The 26,895-nt window shown below is 43.1% G+C and overlaps 1 protein-coding gene across 2 annotated transcripts in view; it reads left to right on the forward strand.

Moving 5' to 3' along the window:
• Positions 1-26,895, forward strand: part of dlgap1b (discs, large (Drosophila) homolog-associated protein 1b) — a 269,804-nt gene that overhangs the window by 173,827 nt on the left and 69,082 nt on the right. For both annotated transcript variants that reach the window (XM_031835966.1, XM_031835967.1), the window contains exons 5-6: positions 570-750; positions 9,570-9,822. In XM_031835966.1, the coding sequence (XP_031691826.1) occupies positions 570-750; positions 9,570-9,822 (434 nt within the window). The remainder of the gene's footprint in view (positions 1-569; positions 751-9,569; positions 9,823-26,895) is intronic.

The raw sequence follows: 26,895 nt of genomic DNA on the forward strand, positions 1-26,895 counted from the left end.
AATGCATGTGGAGTTTAATTTGTGGACCTACAAACACACACACACACACACACACACACACACACACACACACACACACACACACACACACACACACACACACACACACACACACACACACACAGACACACACACACACAGGTGTGAAGGTGCTGAAGGATATCCCACCTGCTTGGTGCCTGCAGATGAGGGCTAATGAGCTCACCCTACAGCTTCCTCTGCGGGAGAGCTGTGTGTGTTTGTGTGTGTGTGTTTGGGTGTGTGTGTGTGTGTGTGTGTGCACACGTGTCTGCGTGTTAATCTCTCTCCTCCACCCCCTTCACACACATCTCCCCACTACTTATATGGATCAGAGTCCTTTTTCAACACTTTATCGTGCAAATCAAAAGATATTCCAAGGACGCTCGCAGCTTCTGAGACAATATGCTTGTTGATTAGATATAGGCTGGTCCTGAAGCGGTTGAAGATTGAAGCGATTGAAGATGCATGAGGCTGTCTCTCATGCATATCCCCCCTTCTCTCTCTATCTCTCTCCAACCCTCTCTGTCTCTCTCTCTGTCTTACTGCAGGATCTCCACTGACTCGCATTCTCCCAAGTTGCAGATCCGGAGCCACAGCTACCTGCGGGCGGTGAGTGAGGTTTCCATCAATAGAAGCCTGGACAGCTTGGACCCGGCAGGGCTCCTGGCCTCGCCCAAATTCCGCTCGCGAAATGAGAGCTACATGAGAGCCATGAGCACCATCAGCCAGGTTGGTGCACCTGGGGGCGTGTACCTCCCCCTGTCCCATCCCCTAACTGTCTCCTGTCCTTACTTACTCCAAACAGTAGCAGGGGAGAGGAAACAACCCAAAAGAACCATTGAAAAAGCCCAAATCAAGCCCAAACCAACCCCAAACCAAACACAATCCAACCCCAAACCAGTCAACAATCAAACAATCATTCAGCAACAATCCAATCGGAGCGGCTAATTAAACCAAACCATCTCTAAACATTTGGGTGTTGTTTTCTTCAGGTCTGATGATCAGAGTAAAATTCACAGCACTAATTAGAAATACAGCCCCCCCCCCCCCCCCCATCATCCTGTCTGTCTGTTAATTCCTCCTCTGTAGACTCCAATGACACACATAGAGAAATATTCCAATTAGGCTCTCTCATTAGAGCTGAAACAGGACTGCTTTAATTTTCAACAGCTAGGACTGCACATGGACTGCGGGGTTGTCCTAAGTACTGGAGGCTGTTAAAGGGAGAATGGCTCATTGTAATGGCTTGACGGAATAAATAAAATGGTACCAAACACATATATATATATATTTTTTTTTAACGAGGCAAGTCAGTGCCTTTCTAAAGTCTTCGAAAGCCAAGTTAACAAACAGATCACCGACCATTTCGAATCCCACCGTACCTTTTTCGCGATGCAATCTGGTTTCCGAACTGGTCATGGGTGCACCTCAGCCACGCTCAAGGTCCTAAACGATATCATAACCGCCATCGATAGAAGATACAATACTGTGCAGCCGTCTTCATCGACCTGGCCAAGGCTTTCGACTCTGTCAATCACCGCATTCTTATCAGTAGACTCAACAGCCTTGGTTTCTCAAATGACTGCCTCACCTGGTTCACCAACTACTTCTCTGATAGAGTTCAGTGTGTCAAATCGGAAGGCCTGTTGTCCGGACCTCTGGCAGTCTCTATGGGGGTGCCACAGGGTTCAATTCTCGAGCCGACTCTTTTCTCTGTATACATCAATGATGTCGCTCTTGCTGCTGGTGATTCTCTGATCCACCTCTACGCAGACGACACCATTCTGTATACTTCTGGCCCTTCTTTGGACACTGTGTTAAAAAACCTCCAGACGAGCTTCAATGCCATACAACACTCCTTCCGTGGCCTCCAACTGCTCTTAAATGCAAGTAAAACTAAATGCATGCTCTTCAACCGATCGCTGCCCACACTCGCCCACCCGTCTAGCATCACTACTCTGGACGGTTCTGACTTAGAATATGTGGACAACTACAAATGCCTAGATGTCTGGTTAGACTGTAAACTCTCCTTCCAGACTCACATTAAGCATCTCCAATCCAAAATTAAATCTAGAATTTGCTTCCTATTTTGCAACAAAGCATCCTTCACTCATGCTACTAAACATACCCTCGTAAAACTGACTATCCTACCGATCCTTGACTCATTTACAAAATAGCCTCCAACACTCTACTCAGCAAACTGGATGCAGTCTATTACAGTGCCATCCGTTTTGTCACCAAAGCCCCCCACCACTGTGACCCTACCCACCCTGTATGCTCTCGTTGGCTGGCCCTCGCTTCATATTTGTCGCCAAACCCATTGGTTCCAGGTCATCTGTAAGTCTTTGCTAGGTAAAGCCCCGCCTTATCTCAGCTCACTGGTCACCATAGCAGCACCCGCCCGTAGCACGCGCTCCAGCAGGTATATTTAACTGGTCATCCCCAAAGCCAACCTCACTTTTGGCCACCTTTCCTTCCAGTTCTCTACTGCCAATGACTGGAACGAATTTCAAAAATCACTGAAGCTGGATTCTTATCTCTCCCTCACTAAGTTTAAGCATCAGCTGTCAGAGCAGCTTACCGATCATTGCACCTGTACACAGCCTATCTGTAAATAGCCAATCCAACTACCTCATCCTCATATTGTTATTTTTTTCTGTTGCTCTTTTGCACCCCAGTGTCTCTACTTGCACATTTATCTTCTGCATGTCTATCATTCCAGTGTTTAATTGTTAAATTGTAATTATTTCACCACTATGGCCTATTTATTGCCTTTACCTCCCTAATCTTACTACATTTGCACACACTGTATATAGACTTTCCTATTGTGTTATTGGCTGTCCATTCATTTATCCCATGTGTAACTCTGTGTTGTTTGTGCTGCACTGCTTTGCTTTATCTTGGCCAAGTCCCAGTTGTAAATGAGAACTTGTTCTCAACTGGCCTACCTGGTTAAAGAAAGAAAAAAAGAAAAAAATCTTATTTACAATGACTGCCTACCCCGGCCAAACCCAGGCCAGTTGTGCGCCGCCTTATGGGACTCCTAATCACGGTCGGTTGTGATACAGGCTGGAATCAAACTAGAGTCTGTAGTAACACCTCTAGCACTGAAATGCAGTGCCTTAGACCGCTGTACCACTCAAGACCCCTATGGAAACTATGTGTTTGATACCGTTCCATCCACTTAACTCTAGCCACCACTGGTCATTAGCAGATCAGCTAATGGCGAATGCTCTGTTTCGTGTAATACAACATACATTGTTTCCTGCTAGATGCTTAATTCTCGTAGCACACCTTGGAAAACCAGTGTGATTTATGTCTCTCGCCACAGTAATGCTTCACAGCCGTTGTTTAAAAGCAATTACTGCCATGTGCACTGGTGGCACGCTTTATAAAGTAGACCTTCAGCATCTGCTCATATGTCCTTGTGTTAAGGAGGTGAGCAAACAAGTTTTCTGAACCAAAAGTGTTCAAAACCCAAAGTGTTTCTTAAATCGGAATATTTGTGATTTAAAAGAGTGTTGTGAAAACACATTGTGAGGTTTCAGTGCATGACAAAGGCTCCATCAAAACACAGTCACAAAAGAAAATTGCTCATACAATCAAATTATTAAGAAATGCAAATGATTTATAGCCTAAATATTGATTGATGATGAGGGCATGTGGAGAATATTTTGGGGGGAAATTCCACATTCTTTTTTTTCAGTGCTTTATTTAGACAGATTAGAAACAGGAGTAGACAGAGAAAGACTGAAAGTGGGACAGGTGGAAGTGGGAATTGAACCCTTGAGGCAGTAAGATGGTACATTTAATTTGAATTTCACAGAAATGTTACACGCTGAACCACACAGCCACACTGTATTTTTTTTCTGGAGTGAATTGAAATGAGAGAGAAAAAAAATGTACTTGATAATAGTGAATCCAAGTAATTTTAGTGATTTTGTTCATTTAATTTGATTTAAAAAATGTAAGAATAAATCCAATTGAATATGTTGCTCAAAATGTAAGTATATTTTCTGAGGATAACCAAAGATTTAAAATTGAGTGGTTGGACTCATTGGGAGTCTGTTTTTAATCTCTTTGCACTTCTTATCTTGCATGTGGCTCTGTTTTTAGAGGATGTTGGGTAAATTCAACATTTTTACACAATGTCTGAGGAAAGACAAATATACTTGTATATTAATATGAAGCAGCTTGTTGTGCCATGAGGTGTAATGGATCATGATGAACAGACATCAAAACCCTCAGGAAAATGACATTCAATGATGAGAGTGACCCATTCCCACATTTACCATTTTTGATGGTAGCGGAAAATTCAGTATCCTGCAATGCTTGTTGTAAAACCTCTAGTTAATGTTGGTGGAAGGAGCACTGTGCTCAGCAATGGCTGCCAAAATGAGTTAAACGGGCAAATGATCAGATACATAAATCAATTGTAAACATTCAAATACTCCAGAAACACCAAAATAGTATTAAGAGGCTTATAATGTATCTAATTCTGCACCCAACAGAACTCGAAACACCTACACAATGTTTTCAACATTTCCCAGTAGGGCTCCCTGTCCCTGGCAAGGTGTTGCACACTTGATTAAATGGTGTTACAACACACCATGTAATGTTTCAAAGGATGATGTGTTTCAATACTCCAACAAAGTTAAGGTTTAGTCTCCTTCGTGTTGGTGGCAGCTCAGTTGCCACTAGTTCTGTATCCCAGAAATAAGATGTTACAGTATGTGTGACGGAGAGTGAGTAGTGGTCCTGTCCTCGCTCATTTGGAGGGAGAGGAGGTTGGGGCTATCTCTGGCTGGAGCACCAACAATGTGGCCCTCCAGGGGCCCACGGGGAGAGGCACAGAGCCCTCAGGCATTCAAGCCTCCCTCCCTGCTCTAGCCTCTCCAGATCCAGCCCAGCTCACACACACACCCACACGCACACACACACACACACACACACACACACACACACACACACACACACACACGCCCACACGCACACATGCCCACACGCCCACACGCCCACACATACACACACACACACACACAATAGGGATGTTAATCGGTTAGCTGCCAAAAATGTATTTGACCTGTCATGCTTATCGGTCTATAGGTTCATTTGCATAATTTGGTGGAATTAAATTGGCGCGTGTGTATTTTCGTTAGTCGTCATGAATTTGATTTAACACACGCTCACAGCAACAGAGTCTAGTTTGAGGAGCAGAATAGTCTGCCACCTGTAAGATATTGCGAGAGTAGCTCCTCAAAAAATCTGCTTCTGTGAGCCCAATCATTACGCAACAAATAACCATTCTAAATGCAATCGCTTGTTAAAAACTTTGGTGGCCACGATTAAAAAGGAGATATTTTTATTGATCAATCTCAACTCATCCCATTCGCCATTGGGTTGCATAGGCTATAGCTGGCCTACCGTTGACTATCAGAGCATCACCCACCACTTTGCAATATGAGCTCGAGGCAGTATAATGGTTTGAAATGTTTTACTTTACTTCAAATAAGGAGGCGTGTCTTACCTCGCTTCAAAGTAGCCTCGCGAAAATCCATCCATAGAAACATGGCGGCAGACATGCCATTTTAACCAGCATTTCTCTCCTGTTCTAGTGGATTTCAAATCTACTTTCTTTGTCCTGAAGCCAAAGGCACAATCCTAGTCATATTAGCAAACCCTTCATTGTAGTTGCTAAATGTCTAACTGAGATGTTCATCTCTGTGACATATGGAACTGCTCACATTAGGTGCGCAGTGTCGAACAGTTTTCCGCCAATTGCATTTTGGCAAATGTTTGATAATGACGTTTTATTAGCTGCTTCATTACAGGAGTTGCGTGTTCAATAATATACTATGGCCTTTTTGACTGTATGATGTTAGGCTGGCTATTGTTGCATGTTTCAATGAGGCTCTTAATGAAAATGGTTCTGTCCTTGTATGCATTCATAGTATCAGAGGGGAAGAGGGCGAAGCGAGAAGTTTCACTGCGCTTATTTTGGGCCTAAGCTTGTCGCCTTGCCTTCCCGCCTTGGGACGACTCCAATGGTTAGCGCGGAAACATAAGCACCTCGTCATTATATATAGAGCTCTGATAGTGTTTTCTGTTGGTCGCATCATTTTATTGTTTCTATGTTTTTTTTTTTACCATTTGTTAACCTGTTAATGAGGTTCAGTTATTCGGCAGCAAAATGTACCCGAAATGTGCATTTTTTAACACACATAGCACACACACAATTAATTACCCTAACCCTCACCCTAACCTTAACCCTAACCTTAACCCCAAAACCTAACCTTAACCATAAACCTTACCTAACTCCTAAAGTTAGGCAGGTAGCCTAGTTGGGCGGCAGGTAGCCTAGTGGTTAGAGTGTTGGGCCAGTAACCGAAAGGTTGCTAGATTGAATCCCAGAGCTGACAAAGTACAAATCTGTCGTTCTGCCCCTGAACAAGGCAGTTAATCCACTGTTCTAAGGCCGTCATTGTAAATAATCATTTGTTCTTAACTGATTTGCCTAGTTAAATGAGTGTTAAGAAACATGTTTTTAACACTAATTCTAACCTTAACCCTAAACCCCTTAGAAATATACTTTGTCCTTGTGGGGACCGACAAAATGTCCCCAGTTGGTCTAAATTTGGTTTGTTTACTATGTCCACACACAAAAACATGTCAACACACACACACACACATAGGTCTTTAGTGTGAGGCAGGCAGCAGCGGACTGTCAGCCACAGTGGCATCTACAAAAAGCACAACCAGACTGCAGCATACAGGAAAACAACGGGAAAGCACTCAGGCTTGTGTGTGTGTGTGTGTGTGTGTGTGTGTGTGTGTGTGTGTGTGTGTGTGTGTGTGTGTGTGTGTGTGTGTGTGTGTGTGTGTGTGTGTGTGTGTGTGTGTGTGTGTGTGCGTGTACGTGTGCGTGTGCGTGTGTGTGTACATGTGCGTGCGTGCATGCGTGTGTGTGTGTGTGTGTACGTGTGCGTGTGTGTGTGTGCGTGCGTGCGTGCGTGCGTGTGTGTGTACATGTGCGTGTGCTGTAAAACAAAAAGTATATGTTGATTCCATGTACAATAGTAAGGCAACCATCTGCAATAGGATTGGTACTTTGCTCAACCAAATAGCATTGAAGTTGATTCTAACATTAAATTCGAATAAAATGCAATGGCTGTAGACCTTACCGTGAAATGCTTACTTACAAGCCCTTAACCAACAATGCAGTTCAAGAAAGAGAGTTAATTAAATATTTACAAAATAAACTCAAGTAAAACATCAAAAAGTAACACAGGAAACATACATAACAATAATGAGGCTATATACAGGGGGTAACGGTACCGAGTCAATGTGCAGGTTAGTCGAGGTCATTTGTAAAGTGACTATGCATAGATAATAAACAGCGAGTAGCAGCAGGGTAAAAACAAAGAGGGGGGGCGAGGTGTCAATGTAAATAGTCCGGGTGGCCATTTGATTAGTTGTTCAGGAGTCTTATGGCTTGGGGGTAAAGCTGTTAAAGGAGTCTTTTGGTCCTAGACTTGGTGCTCCAGTACCTCTTGCCGTGCGATAGCAGAGAACACAGTCTATGACTTGGGTGACTGGAGTCTTTGACCATTTTTGGGGGCTTTCCTCTGACACCACCTAGTATAAAGGTCCTGGATGTTAGGAAGCTTGGCCCCAGTGATGTACTGGGCCTGCCAGGTCTCTGACCTCATTCCTATAGGCTGTCTCATCGTTGTCGGTGATCAGACTGTTGTGTCGTCAGCAAACTTAATGATGGTGTTGGAGTCGTGCTTGGGTTTAAGTGCCTTGCTCAAAAGCACATTGACAGACTGAGTGGCCAAATTGTAAGGCGACAACTGCAGTTTTATTGTGAGTTTGCTCAACCTTTTGGCTTATAGCTGAACCCATATTCTGAACCCATATAAGTTGAATTGTGTGTTCACTCAACTTTGAATTTTAGGTTGAGTGAACCTACAATTCAACCTGAACATTTATTCTAACTTATTTGCTTATTTCCCAGTGTACATTGCCTTGAATTGTAGTTACCACCCATGACTGTATTTGTTAGTGACAGACAGACACATGGTTGTTTTATTCAACAGCTTTCAATCATATAGCCTTCCCAAAGTGAGTGTCTAAGTTAGCTTTAAAATGTAACTCTTTATGACAAGGTCTTTCTTTGTTGGCTAATGCAGTGGTATGAAACTCCTGGTTTACAGGCCACATCAAGCCTGCAAGTCACATTATGCTGGTTTGTAAAGTGATGTGTAATTGCTATTGAAATCCAGCCAGAGTGGGGATATCCAACAATCTGAACTTTGTAGGAGACATTGAATTTTGAAACTACCTTTAAATCATATTTGTACATTTTAGTAGACACATGTATCCAGAGCGACTAACAGAAGCAATTAGGGTTAAGTGCCTTGCTCAAGAGCACATTGACAGATAATTTTGGGAGATTTGAAACAGCAACCTTTCGGTAACTGGCCCAGCACTCTTAACCGCTAGGCTACCTGTCCCCCTATAAACTGGAGCAGCCATCTCAGTAAGTCCAACTAGTAACAGATTGAATTAGTTTAGAAAATTGCATGTTGTTAGTGTAGCATAAGATAAATCAACCAATCAAAGTACATACAAACGCAGGTATTGAAACAGACCATTAAGAAAATCAACCTGCAATAGTGCATGCTGGGAAATTTGATAATGATGGGAGTGGTTTTGAGCAAGCATGAATTCTTTTCTTTTTTTATGACCGTGCAAATGCACATGAGTATGTCTGTGTATGAGTCACTGAGAGATGGTGGTTCCACCATAGCCTTAGACTAAATGACAGAAGGCCCTGAAGCTCTCTAACAGCTCCTTTCCTATCTATGACATTATATATCTAACACCACACAAGCTCTCTTCCTATCTACCACACATATTCTGCAGCCCTCTCCCGCCAATCACCTGCCCCCAGTCCAACATGTGGTCTCAAGCACCCAGTCAAGTCTTCCTCCCTCCTCTCCTTCATATCCTGCTTAACCCCCGGTCACAATTCACCCAGGTACCCTACATCTCCCATGCTCCCTCTTTTCTCCTTCCATGCAAATCTAGTAGGCTAGAAGAAGTCCACCTTGGACACTTTTGGTTTGTGTGGAGTGCTGTCGGAGACTATGAAGACAATACAACCACTACACACACTTTCCCTTAGTTTAGTTCTCCAATGTTGTGACACTTGTTTAGACAAGTTGTGAGTTTTCCCTCCTGTAGACATGGAGAGACACATACGCCCTTCCTATGTGTTTTGCCGACACACCCCTACAGCACTGCACTTGGATGGCCCGTGAACTTTCACCCCACAACTTTCCTCCCCTCTGCACTAAGTACTTTGTCCGATTGTTTTGTACATTTCTTTGTGTCTTTTGAATTCCTCAAAATCCCTGAATATACTTTCAACCCTTGTGTACAAGGCTTCTCTCTGGGGAGATGTGGGGCTTTGTGCTGGCGTAGGTCTCTCTAACCTGTTTTTCCCCGTTTCCTGTATGTGCGGGTCTGTTGCCCGCCTGCAGGTGAGCGAGTTGGAGGTAAACGGGCAGATCGAAGCAGTGTGCGAGTCCGTCTTCAGTGAGATGGAGTCCCAGGCGGTGGATGCCCTGGACCTCCCCATGTCGGGCTGCTTCCGTATGCGAAGCCACAGCTACGTCCGTGCAATCGAGAAGGGTTCTTGCTCCCAAGATGAGGAGGGCATGGTGGGGGGCAACATGAGGGCTATCCCACCCCCCCGGACGACCACCACCGTTAGGACCATCCAGAGCAGCACAGGTCAGTCACACACTCACTCACACTGTACACACACAAACACACACATTATGTGCCATAGCGATACAACAAAACTTTAGCTACCTAGCCGTTCAACCCAGACTCTAGGTACAACACATGCAGTATTGAAACCATGCATACGTACAGTATTTGTCCAAATTTGCATAGGACATGTATACAATGTACAGTGCGGTCCGGAATGATTGGATCTCTTGATAAAGATGAGCAAAATGAGAGTACATAAGTGTATAATTTGATACTAATACAATTGCTCGTGTATTATACATAGACATGTATATAATGCATTATGCATGTACTATTGCACTGCTAATGTAAAGGGACATCAATTGGATTAGTGTTGCATGTGTAAATACACTGACAGCTTAGTCCATACAGCACAGGTCGTCTTTCATACTGTAGACATCTCAGCAGTGGGCAGAGGAGTTGAGATTGCAAAGGGCACACACACACACACACACACACACACACACACACACACACACACACACATACACACACCCCCCAAAGCCTCAGAACATCACCTTATAAATATTAGATCTCCTCTGTGCAGAACAGTGTCTGTATCTCTACTGGGCCTACCTTTAAGAGATTGTTCCTGCAGATCGAAGTCTGTATGGGGCCCTTATTTTAGTGCTCTGCCTCTCGTCCAGTAAAGCATTGAACTAGAACATTAGTGCATGGGCTGCATGCAGTATTGATGTTGAGTGGTGTTGGCGTTCCGAGTTTACTTTGTCTATTTTTTCCTCCATAAAAATTCACCATCTTGCATTGGGGTGGCAGGGCAGCCTAGTGGTTAGAGCGTTGGTCTAGTAACTGGAAGGTTGCAAGTTCATATCCCCGAGCTGACAAGGTACAAATCTGTTGTTCTGCCCCTGAACAGGCAGTTAACCCACTCTTCCTAGGCTGTCATTGAAAATAATAATTTGTTCTTAACTGACTTGCCTAGTTAAATAAAGGTAAAGAAAATGGTAGGCACTCAGAGCCTGAGTGCATTAATCTCTCTTTCTTTAATTATCCCGATTAAAAGGCAGTTCTTTCTTCCACCCAGCCAACGAGGTTACAGTCAGCTAATTAAAACCATTTAGCGCAGATTGTAAGGATGGCAAAACCTGTTCAGTCAAGTTAAAGGCACTCCTCGTGATTCAGCGCAAACATTCATTTAGTGCCATTTAAAATTCTGCTCCGTTGATTCCCTTTTCCCTCCCAAGGCAGCAGAGGAAAGCAATGTATTTTACTAAGTCACTGGGAAGAGTATGAGGTAAGGTCATCCGGAGATTCGCCACATCGTTTATTTAAAATAAACACACAATTATAAGGCAGTGAAGGCTGGAGGAGGAATTTGATGTTTGCGTTTCTTGTTTGGGTAATATTGATCTCTGCGAGGAGAGATTTGTGATAGAGGGCAGCCCCTCCCGGACTCTAGTAGGTTACATCCCAAAAGTCACCCTATTCCCTGCATGTAGGCTGCATCCCAAACGGGACCCTATTCCCTGCATATTGCAATACTTGGGCCATGCACTACTTTTGAGTAGTGCACTATATAGGGAATAAAGTGCCATTCAGGAACACAGAGCTCTAGTCACAGAGGAAGAGGAGGCGAGATGGACATCATTCATCACATCAAGTGCTATTGGCATGAACTCTACTTGCTGGTGGGCCAGACGTCTGGTCTGGTCTGTTCTGGGAGCAGGAGACAGATAAAACATGATCAAGTACAGGTGGTATTTGATCATGTTTTGTCATGCAGACACACACACACACACACACACACACACATTTGTGTGTGCACACACAGACACACACATGATTTAGTTTCAGTTTTAGTGTTAGGGACAGAAAGCATGCGTGGGAGGCTAGGGGCCATTGGGGTTGTATAGTTTTGTGTGTTTTTGGGGATGTCACTTCTTGCAACTGGAGGGCAGTAATATATAAGTTGATGGGCCGGGTCAAAGGTTAGCTTAGGTTTAAGTCAATCTCAGTGTGATTTAGAAGGAATTACATCAAGACTGGTTAAAAAAATATATTTGTGGAAGGAATCTCTCGCCCATGTCGACACAAATGCAATGCTTTTTAACTTTAGTAGTACGTAAGAAGAATTAAGATAGCTGCCCAGATGATTTCTTCCCCCTGATAGCTAGTGATAGCGATGAACAAGCTAGGCATAATCTGAAACATCGCCATCTCCAAGCTGCATTTACCTGCCAGGTTCAACAGCTTGAAAATCCCAACTGCTTGAAAAAAACAACAGCAGCATGACAACCCCAATAGCTTGAAAACTGAACATAATACATTAAGGGTTTCATTGTATTTGAGTTAGTTTTGGAGTCAAATATAATAGTTTCGGTATAGTTTTAGTTTGTTAATAAAAAAATGTCATGATTATTTTTAGTTTCAGTTTTTCTATAATAACTTTGCTCCACACCCACACACAAGCATCCACCAACACCCCCCCCACACACACACACACGCACACAGAAAGACAGACACACACCTCTGCCCTACATCATAGGAGCTGCCTGGAAGTCGATCAATATTAATTTGTAAAGGATGTAAAGGCAACACCCTCCTGCCCCAGACAAACAGACAGACAGCATGTCGTCGGTAGCTGCGGGGTGAGGGATGACTGGCGGAAGCAGCAACAGCTGTTGGCCATTTAATTCACATCAATTTAGGCGACCCAGATTGAGTCATGTGATCATGTGATCATGTGACAACTGGAACTATATGGTGAGCCTGGAGCGCTTCGTTAAAAAGCGGTGTAGTTTGTTATCGACGAGAGCCTTTGGTTGTAGCAGTGCTCGGTGCTTTGATTGGGTGTTTGATTGGTTCTGTGATGGTAAACTTTGATTTGACTGGCTGTGTGTCTCAGTCTGATAGACCCCTGGCCTTAATTCACTGCAGGGGATTCTGGGTCGATCTAAGTTGAACACGTCCCCATAGAGAGAAGAAAGGAAGAAGAGAGAGCGGGGGAGACTGAGAGAAAGCGAGGCGAGAGGTAGAGGGTGTGGTGTCAGTCATAACATTATTAAGCACTAAAAAGCCAGGCAGAGTAGGGGATTGGCCCAGATTACTGTCATGGCGCTGGCACTTTGTAATTCATCACATCCTCACTTCTCCCCTCCTAAGTCCTTGCTCACGTTAAATAATTGTCTACTTCTTTTTCCCTCCTTTCTCACTCTGCCTTCACAGACGCATGCACACAGGCAGGTGGGCAGGGCACGCACGTGTGCACTAACACACACACACACACACACACACACACACACACACACACACACACACACACACACACACACACACACACACACACACACACACACACACACACACACACACACACACACACAGGTTGCAGAGGGTGCCATGGTGTGCAGCCCCTGCAGGTTCAGAGATAAGACACATATATGTCACAGACTAAACCCCCCCACTGAACGACATGAATGCTAAATGGTGTTCAGAAAGAACCTGGCATGTGACAGTGCTGCTGTCAGAATTTGTCCTTCCGGCAGTAGAATACATAATAGATGGGGACAATAATGTACAGTATTGTAGTGAACGGCGATAGCCAACCCCAGACTGTAGGCAAACTCGCTAACTAACCACTGCTCCAAACGGGTTAATCCACTTCGGGGGAGATGGTGACCAGTCTATCAAGGCAAGGGTTGCTACAGTATGTTGTGTATAACTCGTGAAAACGTATTCCAAAGCCAGGAGTCTGTTCTGTTTCCACCAAAGATGTCAGTTAGAAGGGCAGCAGCGTAGTTGATATCACTGGTTGTGTCGCAAATGCCACCCTATTCCCTGTACACCGTGCACTACTCCAGAGACCTACGGGGCCCTCTGAAAGTAGTGCACTATAAAGGAAATAGGGTGTCATGTGGGATGATACATCTCACAGTAAGTACTAGTTAGGTAGATTCATGCTGACAACCAAAGGTAGTGGGTCTCTGAGCGAGACGTGCCGCAGTGTCACCACAGCAGACACTAGGCGTGTCCGAAAAGGCACCCTGTTCTCTAGATAGTTCACTACTTTTGAGCAGCGCTCTATAGGATTCCCTGTGTGCCCCGGTCAAAAGTAGTGCACTATACAGGGATTAGAGTGCCATTTTGGGACGCAGAAGTATTTAGCTCTGTATCACTCACTGGGCTCAGGTTGGCTTTGCCCTCAATGTCATTCTGTTGAATTACAGGATTAGGTAGTAGGACAGTCTTTCTCAGTCACTCAGTCTTTTAGACAGAAGCACACAGAGAGGCTCATGTCGGGACAAAATAGTATTTATTGCACAACTCTCTATATCTATCTATCTCGCTCATCCTGAGTGCTGCGAGAAGACAGTAATGTTATTTTTGGAAGGTTATAGAAGGGGGAAAGCACCCAAATATGCTTTTTGCAGTAAATATCAGTTCATACAACACCACTGAGCAGTCAGTCAAGTTTTGACTGTGCCACGATGATAAAACCCACACCTGTAGATTAAGGCTCGGCCACAAAGAGACTCATGAAAAAGGAGGAAATAGTATATGCATTTATACATTTTTCTTTTCTTTCTCTCCATCAAATCACACAAGTTGCATAACAAGACGGACAATTTGTGCACGGACAGTTCATGCATCCATCAACGGATGACTCACAATAAAATCAAATAAAAACATTGATACACACAAAATACCTCGTCATCGTACGGACATTATGGAATATGCATTCTTCTTCCCACCCTCTTTCTCCTCTGAGAGTGTTCCTGAGAGAAGCCGTCCTAAAAGAAGCAAGAGAAGCAGACGTGCAATCAAAAAAATGTCCTCTCAAACACACAAACACACTTACGAACACAAAACCCACCGACTCACGGACAGGTGGAGCACAAAGCATCGACATTTCACAGGTTACCTGCCGGGAGGCATACAGAGAATGTGTGCCACACGGCGCCCTATTCCCTTTTATGGTGCACTAGTTTTGACCAGGGCAGGGTCAAAAAGAAGGCCCTCTGAAGGGAATAGGGCGCCATTTGGGACGCGGGCAGGGCGAGTGGGAAAAGTTTGGCACGGTGGTGAAAATATTGCATGTCGTCTGTGAAGGATGGAAAGAGGAGAAAGAAGTTGCCCAGTACCAGAAGGGGCATTTTGGTTCAAAGCACACAGGAAAAAGTCCCTTTCCGACCACAAGACGCAGATGCTAATCTGTCGTCAAACCCACCTACCACACTGCAATCCGTATGACTATGTTTTGACCCTCAAAGCAGAAGAAAGGAATTCAAAATAAGAGTGGATCTTTTGATCTATTCTGTTAAAAAAATGTAGTGTTTAATTGATGCTCTCTCCCACTTCACTTTTCCCTCAGTAAAATCAGGTACAGTTCCCTGCGTCCCAAACACCAGCCTGTTTCCTTATGTAGAGCACTGCTTTTCACCAGGGCCAATGGAGTGCTGGTAAAATAGTTTGTGCGATATAGCAAATAGGGTGCCATTTGGGACACAGGTCTGGCCTGGGATAGGAATGTTGGTCATGGCATCAGCTCCTTGGGATGGGTTTAATAAAGCTGTGGTGATTCTTCTCTTAAATCTGCGGGGAAAAATCCATACCAATCTGGTAATGTGAGGATTTAAACCGCCTTAAACCCCCAGTCTCCTTCTACACTGGTCCGCCTCCAGTCAAATCTTACACCACTTACATCCTACATCTGTCTTCACTTATCCTGGCTGCCTCCCAGAGCCCAAATCAGTAGTGCACTATGTTGGGAATAGGGTGCCATTTGAACCGCAGCCTTGTTCTTCTGTTTAATCTGGTTGGTAGATAGAAGGCTGCTCATCACCTCTCCTCATTCCTTCATCTCCTTCCTCTACATCTGACAGAAAAAAATAGCTTTCCTACTTTGCAGTAATGAGAGGCGTAACAGTAATGAGAGGCGTAAAATCAGCTATTCCTTCACTGTGAGGTGACCTTCAATTAAAGCCACTTCTGCATGCAGATCTTAAGCTAGGGAAATCTGCCACCGTGTATCCAGGGCCCTGGTTAAAAGTAGGGCACTATATAGGGAATAGGGTGCCATTTGGGACACATGCTTTTCTCCTACCCTGTTTCAATGAGAGAGTCTGCTTCCTGATTTTATATTGAACTACCATGGGATTCCTGTGGCCTTGAATTAGTCAGTAGCCCTTTGCTGTACTAAAATGGTGACTGCCTGTTCTTGCATCAGAGAGCTACTTTGTCACATTACGTAACCGGACAATGTTTATAAGCAGAATGCGAATTACACCTTGACATTCGGGGGTCTTAGTTTTTTCACGGGACTTCCTATGTGGGTGCGCATTCTTTATGGGCCTAATAGTAAGGACAAGTCATTTAACGGTAAAAAAAAATGCATTACCTTTTAATGTGGCATGAACACAATCCGTCATGATGTTTTCATCTGATTGTCAAACAAATCACTTCAAGAAGGAGGCTACCTTCTGGAAACTGCTTGTCTGAACCTTGATTCGGTGTCATTTTGATTATGCCTGCTCTGCTTGGTATAGTGGGCTATCAAAAAAGCTGAAAAAGAGATTGCAGGTCATGCAAAATAATGTTTTCAGGTATATGCTGAATGTCCCCCCAAGGACCCACATAGGGGTACAGGAGTTCCGGGAGGTGGGCTTGTTGCCTTTGGAGTCCAGAGTGGACCAACTTAAACTTAATCACATGTTTGACATCTTAAATGATCGTGCCCCAGGTTACATGAAAAACCGCATTGATATGGTCTATAACCAACACAGTCACAATAACAGAGCTAGTGTTATGTCTTGTAAAATCCCAAGAGTAAACAGTACTGCGAGGAGCACCTTCTTCCATACAGGCATTTGTCTATGGAATAGCCTCCCCTTGGAGATCGAGCAAATAAAAAGTAAAAATAGCTTTAAAAAGCAGGCAAAGTTTTTCAATGGGACAAGGTTGTCTAAGTAAGGGGAAACCACTCCACTGACCCTTGTGCCCCCTACTGCTGGTCAGGTGTATTTATTTGAAGGATCGGTATGTTGTGCAATAATAATAATAATACTAATAATAGATTGTTTTAATGTGAAATGAATATGGTTGATTTAAGGTTAGGGTGAAGTGCAGTGAATAGTGACTTTTTCAGGATGTCAATATAAATGAATATAAATGAATGTATTTATGGTTGTTTGTCATTTTGTCTTGTGTTATTGTTTTTATCATCGAGGGCCACTTTGGAAACGAGCGTTTTGATTAATACTTTCAAGTGATATACTCTGGGTCCACATAAATTCACATAAATTCAATTCAATACCTGCACATGTTGGTCCACTCCGAAACAATTCCAGCATCCATACAGTGCACTGCCCATCAAAAAGTACAGTTACATACGACGATTATTTTACATAGATCTGGGGGAGTTAGTTTAATTTGGAATGAGCTTTTATTGTAGTATTTACCACTGTAGCAGTACCAATGGCATTTTAAACAAATAGGAGAATGGTTAAATTAGCATTATTTAGAGACCCCTCCAAGTTAGGTTTCTGTTGCATATTGGGGGCCTCATCTCTCATTCAGGGGGGTTGAGTCCCCTCTGCCCCCCCCCCCCCCCTGTAATTTGCACGCTTTAAATACGGTGCATTCGGAAAGTCTTCAGACCCTTTGGCTTTTCCCACATTTTGTTACGTTACAGTCTAATTCTAACATGGATTCCATCAATCTACACACAATACCCCATAATGACAAAGCAGAAACAGGTTTTTAGAAATATCACATTTACATAAGTATTCAGACCATTTACTCAGTACTTTGTTGAAGCACCTTACAGAGATTACAGCCTTGAGTCTTCTTGGGTATGACGCTACAAGCATGGCACACCTGTATTTGGGGAGTTTCTCCCATTCTTTTCTGCAGATCCTCTCAAGCTCTGTCAGGTTGGATGGGTAGCGTCGCTGCACAGCTATTTTCAGGTCTCTCCAGAGATGTTCAAACAGGTTCAAGTCTGGTCTCTGGCTGGGCCACTCAAGGACATTCAGAAACTTGTCCCGAAGCCATTCCTGTGTTGTCTTGGCTGTGTGCTTAGGGTCGTTGTCCTGTTGGAAGGTAAACTTTTACTCCAGTCTGAGGTCCTGAGCGCTCTGGAGCAGGTTTTCATCAAGGATCCCTCTGTACTTTGCTCTGTTCATCTTTCTCTCGATCCTGACTAGTCTACCAATCCCTGCCACTGAAAAATATGCCAACAGCATGATTCTGCCACCACCATGCTTCACCGAAGGCATGGTGCCAGGTTTCCTCCAGACGTGACACTTGGCATTCAGGTCAAAGCGTTCAATCTTGATTTCATCAGACCAGAGAATCTTGATTCTCATGGTCTTAGTCCTTTAGGTGCCTTTTGGCAGGCTCCAAGTGGGCTGTCATGTGCCTTGTACTGAGTTGAAGTTGTAGAAACATCAGGATGCACCTGGCTCAATTTTGAGTCTCATAGCAAAGGGTCTTAATACTAGTTCTAAAAGTAACACAGACATTTGTGTACTGCTACGTCACTTTAGGCGGTGCATGTGGGCACTGCTGGTGTTCTAACATGACATTCTCTGTTTGTTTGGACTCCTGATAGCTATGATATTTTGTTGCAAAAAGGGTTTAGAAAAAAATACTTTTAATCTGATCTGCTGCATGAACATGGAGTTAGGCCTGTAAGGCTTCAAAATATACTTTTAGAGTCAATGTTATGTGAGTCTGTGTAAGTCTGTGTAAGAATTGGTATTTGAGGTCAAGGCTGGTCAACACTGCCCCTAGGGGCTTGGTGTAGCATAGCGATTTTGGCAGTCCCCTGTCTCTGTTTATGGGGAACATGCTGTGAATTCCAACATCTCTATGGTTGTGTCCCTGGCAGCCTTTTCCCTACGTAGCACACTACTTTTGACCAGAATGGTGTGATTAAGTACACTGAAAATGGCACATTGACTCATCTCCTACTGCCTTGCAGTACAACTACCTCTATCAGAGCTAGAGGAAGGCAACAGGAGGTATGAAGGCTATATTGAGAGTGCATCAGTGAAGATCATTCAAAACTCCTTGTGATATTGATACATGGAAGGCCTAATGTAGGGAGCGTCTGTTATGACGTTCAAAGACCCATCTCTCGGCTTCACGGTGTTGCTGTCGGTAACTGTGGATTGGCCATCTGCTCGCTCAGATATTTGAATGTGAGGGTGAAAGCTTTGGAAAGTCAAATATGTTACAGTAAAGTTCCCTCAATAATCCAAAATGATTTGTTAGTTACCTGGTCAAAAAATCCTATAGAGATTTCTTGGCTCTAAATTATTTTGAATTAATACAGATTTCAAAATGCGTATTTTGAAAACAGAATAAACGTTTTGACAAGTTTGTATTGGTGTTTATTCTGTGAATGTTGATGATTACAGTACCAGTCAAAGGTTTGGACACACCTACTCGTTCAAGGGGTTTTCTTTATCTTTACTAGTTTTACATTGTAGAATATGAAACAACACATATGGAATCATGTAGTAACCAAAAAAGAAAAAAAATCTAAATATATTGGATATTTTAGATTCTTCAAAGTAGCCGCCCTTTGCCTTGATGACAGCTTTGCACACTCTTGGCATTCTCTTAACCAGCTTCATGAGGAATGCTTTTTCAGCAGTCTATAAAGGAGTTCCCACATACAGTGCCTTGCGGAAGTATTCGGCCCCCTTGAACTTTGCGACCTGTTGCCACATTTCAGGCTTCAAACATAAAGATATAAAACTGTATTTTTTTGTGAAAAATCAACAACAAGTGGGACACAATCCTGAAGTGGAATGACATTTATTGGATATTTCAAACTTTTTTAACAAATCAAAAACTGAAAAATTGGGCGCGCAAAATTATTCAGCCCCCTTAAGTTAATACTTTGTAGCGCCACCTTTTGCTGCGATTACAGCTGTAAGTCGCTTGGGGTATGTCTCTATCAGTTTTGCACATCGAGAGACTGACATTTTTCCCCATTCCTCCTTGCAAAACAGCTCGAGCTCAGTGAGGTTGGATGGAGAGCATTTGTGAACAGCAGTTTTCAGTTCTTTCCACAGATTCTCGATTGGATTCAGGTCTGGACTTTGACTTGGCCATTCTAACACCTGGATATGTTTATTTTTGAACCATTCCATTGTAGATTTTGCTTTATGTTTTGGATCATTGTCTTGTTGGAAGACAAATCTCCGTCCCAGTCTCAGGTCTTTTGCAGACTCCATCAGGTTTTCTTCTAGAATGGTCCTGTATTTGGCTCCATCCATCTTCCCATCAATTTTAACCATCTTCCCTGTCCCTGCTGAAGAAAAGCAGGCCCAAACCATGATGCTGCCACCACCATGTTTGACAGTGGGGATGGTGTGTTCAGGGTGATGAGCTGTGTTGCTTTTACGCCAAACATAACGTTTTGCATTGTTGCCAAAAAGTTCAATTTTGGTTTCATCTGACCAGAGCACCTTCTTCCACATGTTTGGTGTGTCTCCCAGGTGGCTTGTGGCAAACTTTAAACAACACTTTTTATGGATATCTTTAAGAAATGGCTTTCTTCTTGCCACTCTTCCATAAAGGCCAGATTTGTGCAATATACGACTGATTGTTGTCCTATGGAGACTCTCTCCCACCTCAGCTGTAGATCTCTGCAGTTCATCCAGAGTGATCATGGGCCTCTTGGCTGCATCTCTGATCAGTCTTCTCCTTGTATGAGCTGAAAGTTTAGAGGGACAGCCAGGTCTTGGTAGATTTGCAGTGGTCTGATACTCCTTCCATTTCAATATTATCGCTTGCACAGTGCTCCTTGGGATGTTTAAAGCTTGGGAAATCTTTTTGTATCCAAATCCGGCTTTAAACTTCTTCACAACAGTATCTCGGACCTGCCTGGTGTGTTCCTTGTTCTTCATGATGCTCTCTGCGCTTTTAACGGACCTCTGAGACTATCACAGTGCAGGTGCATTTATACGGAGACTTGATTACACACAGGTGGATTGTATTTATCATCATTAGTCATTTAGGTCAACATTGGATCCTTCAGAGATCCTCACTGAACTTCTGGAGAGAGTTTGCTGCACTGAAAGTAAAGGGGCTGAATCAGTTTTTGATTTGTTAAAAAAGTTTGAAATATCCAATAAATGTCGTTCCACTTCATGATTGTGTCCCACTTGTTGTTGATTCTTCACAAAAAAATACAGTTTTATATCTTTATGTTTGAAGCCTGAAATGTGGCAAAAGGTCGCAAAGTTCAAGGGGGCCGAATACTTTCGCAAGGCACTGTATGTTGAGCACTTGTTGGCTGCTTTTCCTTCACTTCACGGTCCAACTCATCCCAAACCATCTCAATTGGGTTGAGGTCAGGTGATTGTGAAGACCAGATCATCTCATGCAACACTCCATCACTCTCCTTCTTGGTCAAATAGCCCTTACACAGCCTGGACGTGTGTTGGGTCATTGTCCTGTTGAAAAACAAATGACAATCGCACTAACGCAAACCAGATGGGATGGCGTATCACTGCTGAACGCTGTGGTAGCCATGCTGGTTAAGTGTGCCTTGAATTCTAAATAAATCACAGACAGTGTCACCAGCAAAGCACCCCCACACCATCAGACCTCCTTCCCACCTGCTTCACGGTGGGAACCACACATGTGGAGATCACCTGTTCACCTACTCTGCATCTCACAAAGAGATGGCGGTTGGAACCAAAAATCTCAAATTTGGACTCATCAAACCAAAAGGACAGATTTCCACCAGTCTAATGTTCATTGCTTGTGTTTCTTAGCCCAGGCAAGTCTCTTCTTCTTATTGGTGTCCTTGAATAGTTGTTTCCTTGCAGCAATTCAACCATGAAAGCCTGATTCACGCAGTCTCCTGTGAACCGTTGATGTTGAGATGTGTCTCAATCTGTGGCTGTTAACTCTAATGAATTTATCCTCTGCAGCAGCGGTAACTCTGGGTCTTCCTTTCCTGTGGTCGTCCTCATGAGAGCCAGTTTCATTATAGCGCTACGGTGGTTTCCGTGACTGCACTTGAAGAAGTTCTTAAAATGTTCCTGATTGACTGACCTTCATGTCTTAAAGTAATGATGAACTGTTGTTTCTCTTTGCTTATTTGTGCTGTTCTTGCCATAATATGGACTTGGTTTTTTATCAAATAGGGCTATCTTCTGAATACCAACCCTACCTTGTCACAACAACACAACTGATTGTCTCAAACGCATTAAGAAGGAAAGAAAGTCCACAAATGAACTTTTAACAAGGCACACCTGTTAATTTAAATGCATTCCAGGTGACATGAAGCTGGATGAGAGAATGCCAAGAGTGTGCAGAGCTGTCATCAAGGCAAAGCGTGGCTACTTTGAAGAATCTAAAATATATTTGTTTAACACATTTTTGATTACTACCTTATTACATGTGTAATTTTTTTGTTTTGATGTGTTCACTATTATCCTACAATGTATAAAATAGTTTAAAAAAAATAAAGAAAAACACTTAAATGAGTAGGTGTGTCCAAACTTTTGACTGGTACTGTATATCTTGCCTGGCTACCTGTATATCATTCCTGGCTACCACTCCTTGCTCCGGCCAAATGCTACGCCACGCCCACAGACTTGAGTTAGTTCTCCACAATGAGTATGGGATTTGAGTACCTCCCCGACCCTTCACAACACATTTGGGGCTGTCTGATTGTTCCAGAAACCGATGGGTTGGGCCAGAGCCAGAACACATGTGGTCAAAGCGGCAGTTTGAAATTGTGTCATTGGCTTTGATGCCCTGATTTGGTTAGAGACGATCCAATAGCTGATGACTTTGTTTTGTACAATGCCCCTTGTGCCCCTCATCACCACAAATGACTTCAATGATGTAGTGAACGACAGAGCAGCAGAAGAATTTAGTGTGAGCAGTGATGTAAAGTACTTCATTAAAAATACTTTAAAGTACTACAGTACTTAAGTAGTTTTTTCAGGGGGTTTATGTACATTACTATTTAGATTTAGATTTTACTCCACTACATTCCTGAAGAAAATGATGTGCTTTTTACTCCATACATTTTCCCTGACACCCAAAAGTACTTGTTACATTTCAAATGGTTAGCAGGACAGGAAAATGGCCAGGAAAACAGCCAATTCACACTTTCAAGAGAACATCCCTGGTCATCCCTACTGCCTCTGATCTGGTGGACTCACTAAACACAAATGCTTCATGTGTAAAGTGTTGGAGTTTTCCCCTGGCAAGCTGTAAAAACAATTAAAATAATTAGTCGTGCCTTCTGGTTTGCTTAATACAAGGAATGTGAAATCATTTATACTTTTACTTTTGATATTTAAATATATTTTAGCAATTACATTTAATACTTAAGTATATTTAATACCAAATACTTTTAGACTTTTACTCAGGTAGTATTTTACTGGGTGACTTTAAATTTACTTGAGTCATTTTTATTAAGGTATCTTTACTTTTACTCAAGTATGACAATTAGATACTTTTTCCACCACTTAGTGTGAGTCGTCAGGCTACATTATACAGTGGCTTGCGAAGTATTCAACCCCCCTTGGCATTTTTCCTATGTTGTTGCCTTACAGCCTGGAATTAAAATGGATTTTGGGGGGGTTTGTATCATTTGATTTACACTTGCATCTTGTGGATGCAAGATATTTTTTATTGTGAAACAAACAAGAAATAAGACAAAATACACCCCCCCCCCCCCCCCCCCAAAGACAATACCTTGTAGAGCCACCTTTTGCAGCAATTAGAGCTGCAAGTTGATTGGGGTATGTCTTGATTAGCTTGGCACATCTAGCCCTGGGATTTTTGCCCATTCTTCAAGGCATAACTGCTCCAGCTCCTTCAAGTCGGATGGGTTCCCACAGATTCTCAATTGGGTTGAAGGCTGGACTTTGACTAGGCCATTCCAAGACATTTAAATGTTTCCCCATAAACCACTTGAGTCTTGCTTTAGCAGTATGCTTAGAATCATTGTCCTGCTGGAAGGTGAACCTCCATGCCAGTCTCAAATCTCTGGAAGACTGAAACAGGTTTCCCTCAAGAATTTCCCTGTATTTAGCGCCATCCATCATTCCTTCAATTCTGACCAGTTTTCCAGTCCCTGCCGATGAAAAACATCCCCACAGCATGATGCTGCCACCACCATGGGGATGGTATTCTCGGGGTGATGAGAGGAGTTGGGTTTGCGAAAGACATAGTGTTTATCTTGATGGCCAAAAAGCTCAATTTTAGTCTCATCTGACTAGAGTACCTTCTTCCATATGTTTCGGGAGTCTCCCACATGCCTTTTGGCAAACACTTTAAGCAATGGCTTTTTTCTGGCCACTCTTCTGTAAAGCCCAGCTCTGTGGAGTGTAAGGCTTAAAGTGTTCCTTTTCTGTAAAGCCCAGCTCTGTGGAGTGTACGGCTTAAAGTGGTCCTATGGACAGATACTCCAATCTCCGCTGTGGAGCTTTGCAGCTCCTTCAGGGTTATCTTGGTCTCTTTGTTGCTCTCTGATTAATGCCCTCCTTGCCTGGTCCGTGAGGTTTGGTGGGCGGCCCACTTTTGGCAGGTTTATTGTGGTGCCATATTATTTCAATTTTTTAATGATGGATTTAATGGTGCTACGTGGGATGTTCAAAGTTTCAGATATTTTTTTTACCCAACCCTGATCTGTACTTCTCCACAACTTTGTCCCTGATCAGTTTGAAGAGCTCCTTGGTCTTCATGGTGCCTCTTGCTTGGTGGTGCCCCTTGCTTAGTGGTGTTGCAGACTCTGGGGCCTTTCAGAACAGGTGTGTAGGTATATATATATATATATGAGGAATGCTATATATACAGTATATATATATATATATATATATACTGAGATCCTGTGACAGATCATGTGACACTTAGATTGCACACAGGTGGACTTTATTTAACTAATTGTGTGATATCTGAAGGTAATTGGTTGCACCAGATCTTATTTAGGGGCTCATAGCAAAGGGTGTGCATACAAATGCATACACCACTTTTCCGGGGGATTTTCAGTTATATTTTTCATTTCACTTCAATAATTTGGACTTTTTCTGTATGTCCATTACATGAAAACCAAAATAAAATCCCTTTAAATTACAGGTTGTAATGCAACAAAATAGGAAATACGCCTAGGGTAATGAATACTTTTGCAAGGCACTGTATCTGATAACCAATACTGTAACTTCCTCATCGGATACTGTTGTAAAGCATGTCTGACACTAGGGGGCAGATATGAGAATAGACTATGTAGGATGGTAGACGGTACAGTCTGCTCGCAATGCAATAAGGGATAACATTTCAAATTCCATTTGTTAAAGAGCCATCTCAATTCACCTGTCACTGTCAACGGTGAAGTATAGCCTTATATGCCATCTGCCAATATCACTGTACTTTAACGTAGGCCTACCTACTTGCCAGAGTTTGGGTGTAACAAACGGTCGTGTAAGGCTACATAACTTTAGTGACAAACTGCATTTTAAAGAATCACGTTTTTTTTGTTTGTTGGCAACACCCGTGTGCTGTTAGTGCAAGCCGGGACAGCTTCTTTTCCACTGCATGTCTGTGAGTAGGGCAGAGGGGCGCAACGTTGGCACTGCTCACTGCTGCGCGTCCCTCCTGAAATCGAATCATAGGCTACGCGAGGAAGAGAGGGCAAGCACCGCCACCAAATCAAACGAAGCTGTGGCTAGAGAGAGAGAGAGCGAAACGCCCTAAATCTGATGCCTTTTTCCTTCACTTCACCGTATTTCTGTAACTTGTTCGGTATGTGTGACCACTGGATACGCTTTTGTGAGTAATGTCTCTTCTTCTTCCTCTCTACCTATGAATGAGTTGTGTTTCTTCGTTCGTGTGATTGTGCCAGCCGGGAGGTGGCCTCTCGCCCATGCTAAGAGTCTTTCTGCTTACTCATGCTTGATGAGAAGAGCATAAACAAAGGACTCGATTTATGATCTGATATGATATTGATATGACAAATCTGCGTATTTGTATATCATGTGGACCTTTGACATAAACCAACATGAATAGAAAAAATATATATTAACAATGGGCTAATAAGTATAATAGTAATAATTGTGTTTTTTCCAACTTGATTGAATATGACAATGGACTGTTCGTCATTGTCACAGTTATAGGTGTACTGTGTTGTAGGCTACAACAAATTGTTTGAAATATAAAAAACATATTTTGTAAGAGCATACTGTGATAAGCTTCCATGATATTTCTCCTTGCCATTAGTGAGAGTGCAGTGCGATTCCGGTCAGCCCAGATATTTTGAATTGTTTCCAGCTGCCAGTCTATTTTTGTGAATTTTTATTTTAGTGACTTATCTTTATTGTGGGATAGCAGGTGCACAGCACATGGTACAAGCCTGGAACCATGTCATACATTTTCATTCCATTTTCCTACCAAACCATGTACACAGAGGTACACAGAAACAAGCCCTGAAATAGCATATGAACACATAGCCTATAGCATGGGTAGTCAACGCTTACCCTAAGAAGTCCGGAGCCTGCTGGGTGTCTGTTCTTACCGGACAATTAATTGCACCCATGAGGTCCAGAGTTGAGTTTGAGGGGCCTATATGTCTTTGACATGTCTAGAAAGAGACATAGACCGCAAGGGGAGGGGAATTTCCAGGGTTGTTCTTACAAAGTAATAAGGCTTTATGGGTAACCAGGTCAGCCAGCCCTGCATCAGTTGCTGGTCAGAGCAAGGCAGGATGGGATAGGTGATAGGTCGAGGGTCCCAGCCGGGTGACAGACGAGTCGCCTGCATCCCACACCCGGCAACCCCTCCCCTGTCCCCTCCCTGGGCCCTCTGTGAATTAGTCATAGGCAAAATGGTAATGTCCCAAATGGCATTCTATTCACTATTTAGTGCGTAGCTTTCTGGTCAAAAGTAGTGCACTATATACAGTGGGGCAAAAAAAAAAAAATGTCAGCCACCAATTGTGCAAGTCCTCCCACTTAAAAAGATGAGAGAGGCCTGTAATTTTCATCATAGGTGCACTTCAACTATGACAGACCAAATGAGAGAAAAAAAATCCAGAAAATCACATTGTAGGATTTT

This window comes from Oncorhynchus kisutch, linkage group LG11 (assembly GCF_002021735.2).
Source record: "Oncorhynchus kisutch isolate 150728-3 linkage group LG11, Okis_V2, whole genome shotgun sequence".
NCBI classification, from domain to species: domain Eukaryota; kingdom Metazoa; phylum Chordata; class Actinopteri; order Salmoniformes; family Salmonidae; genus Oncorhynchus; species Oncorhynchus kisutch.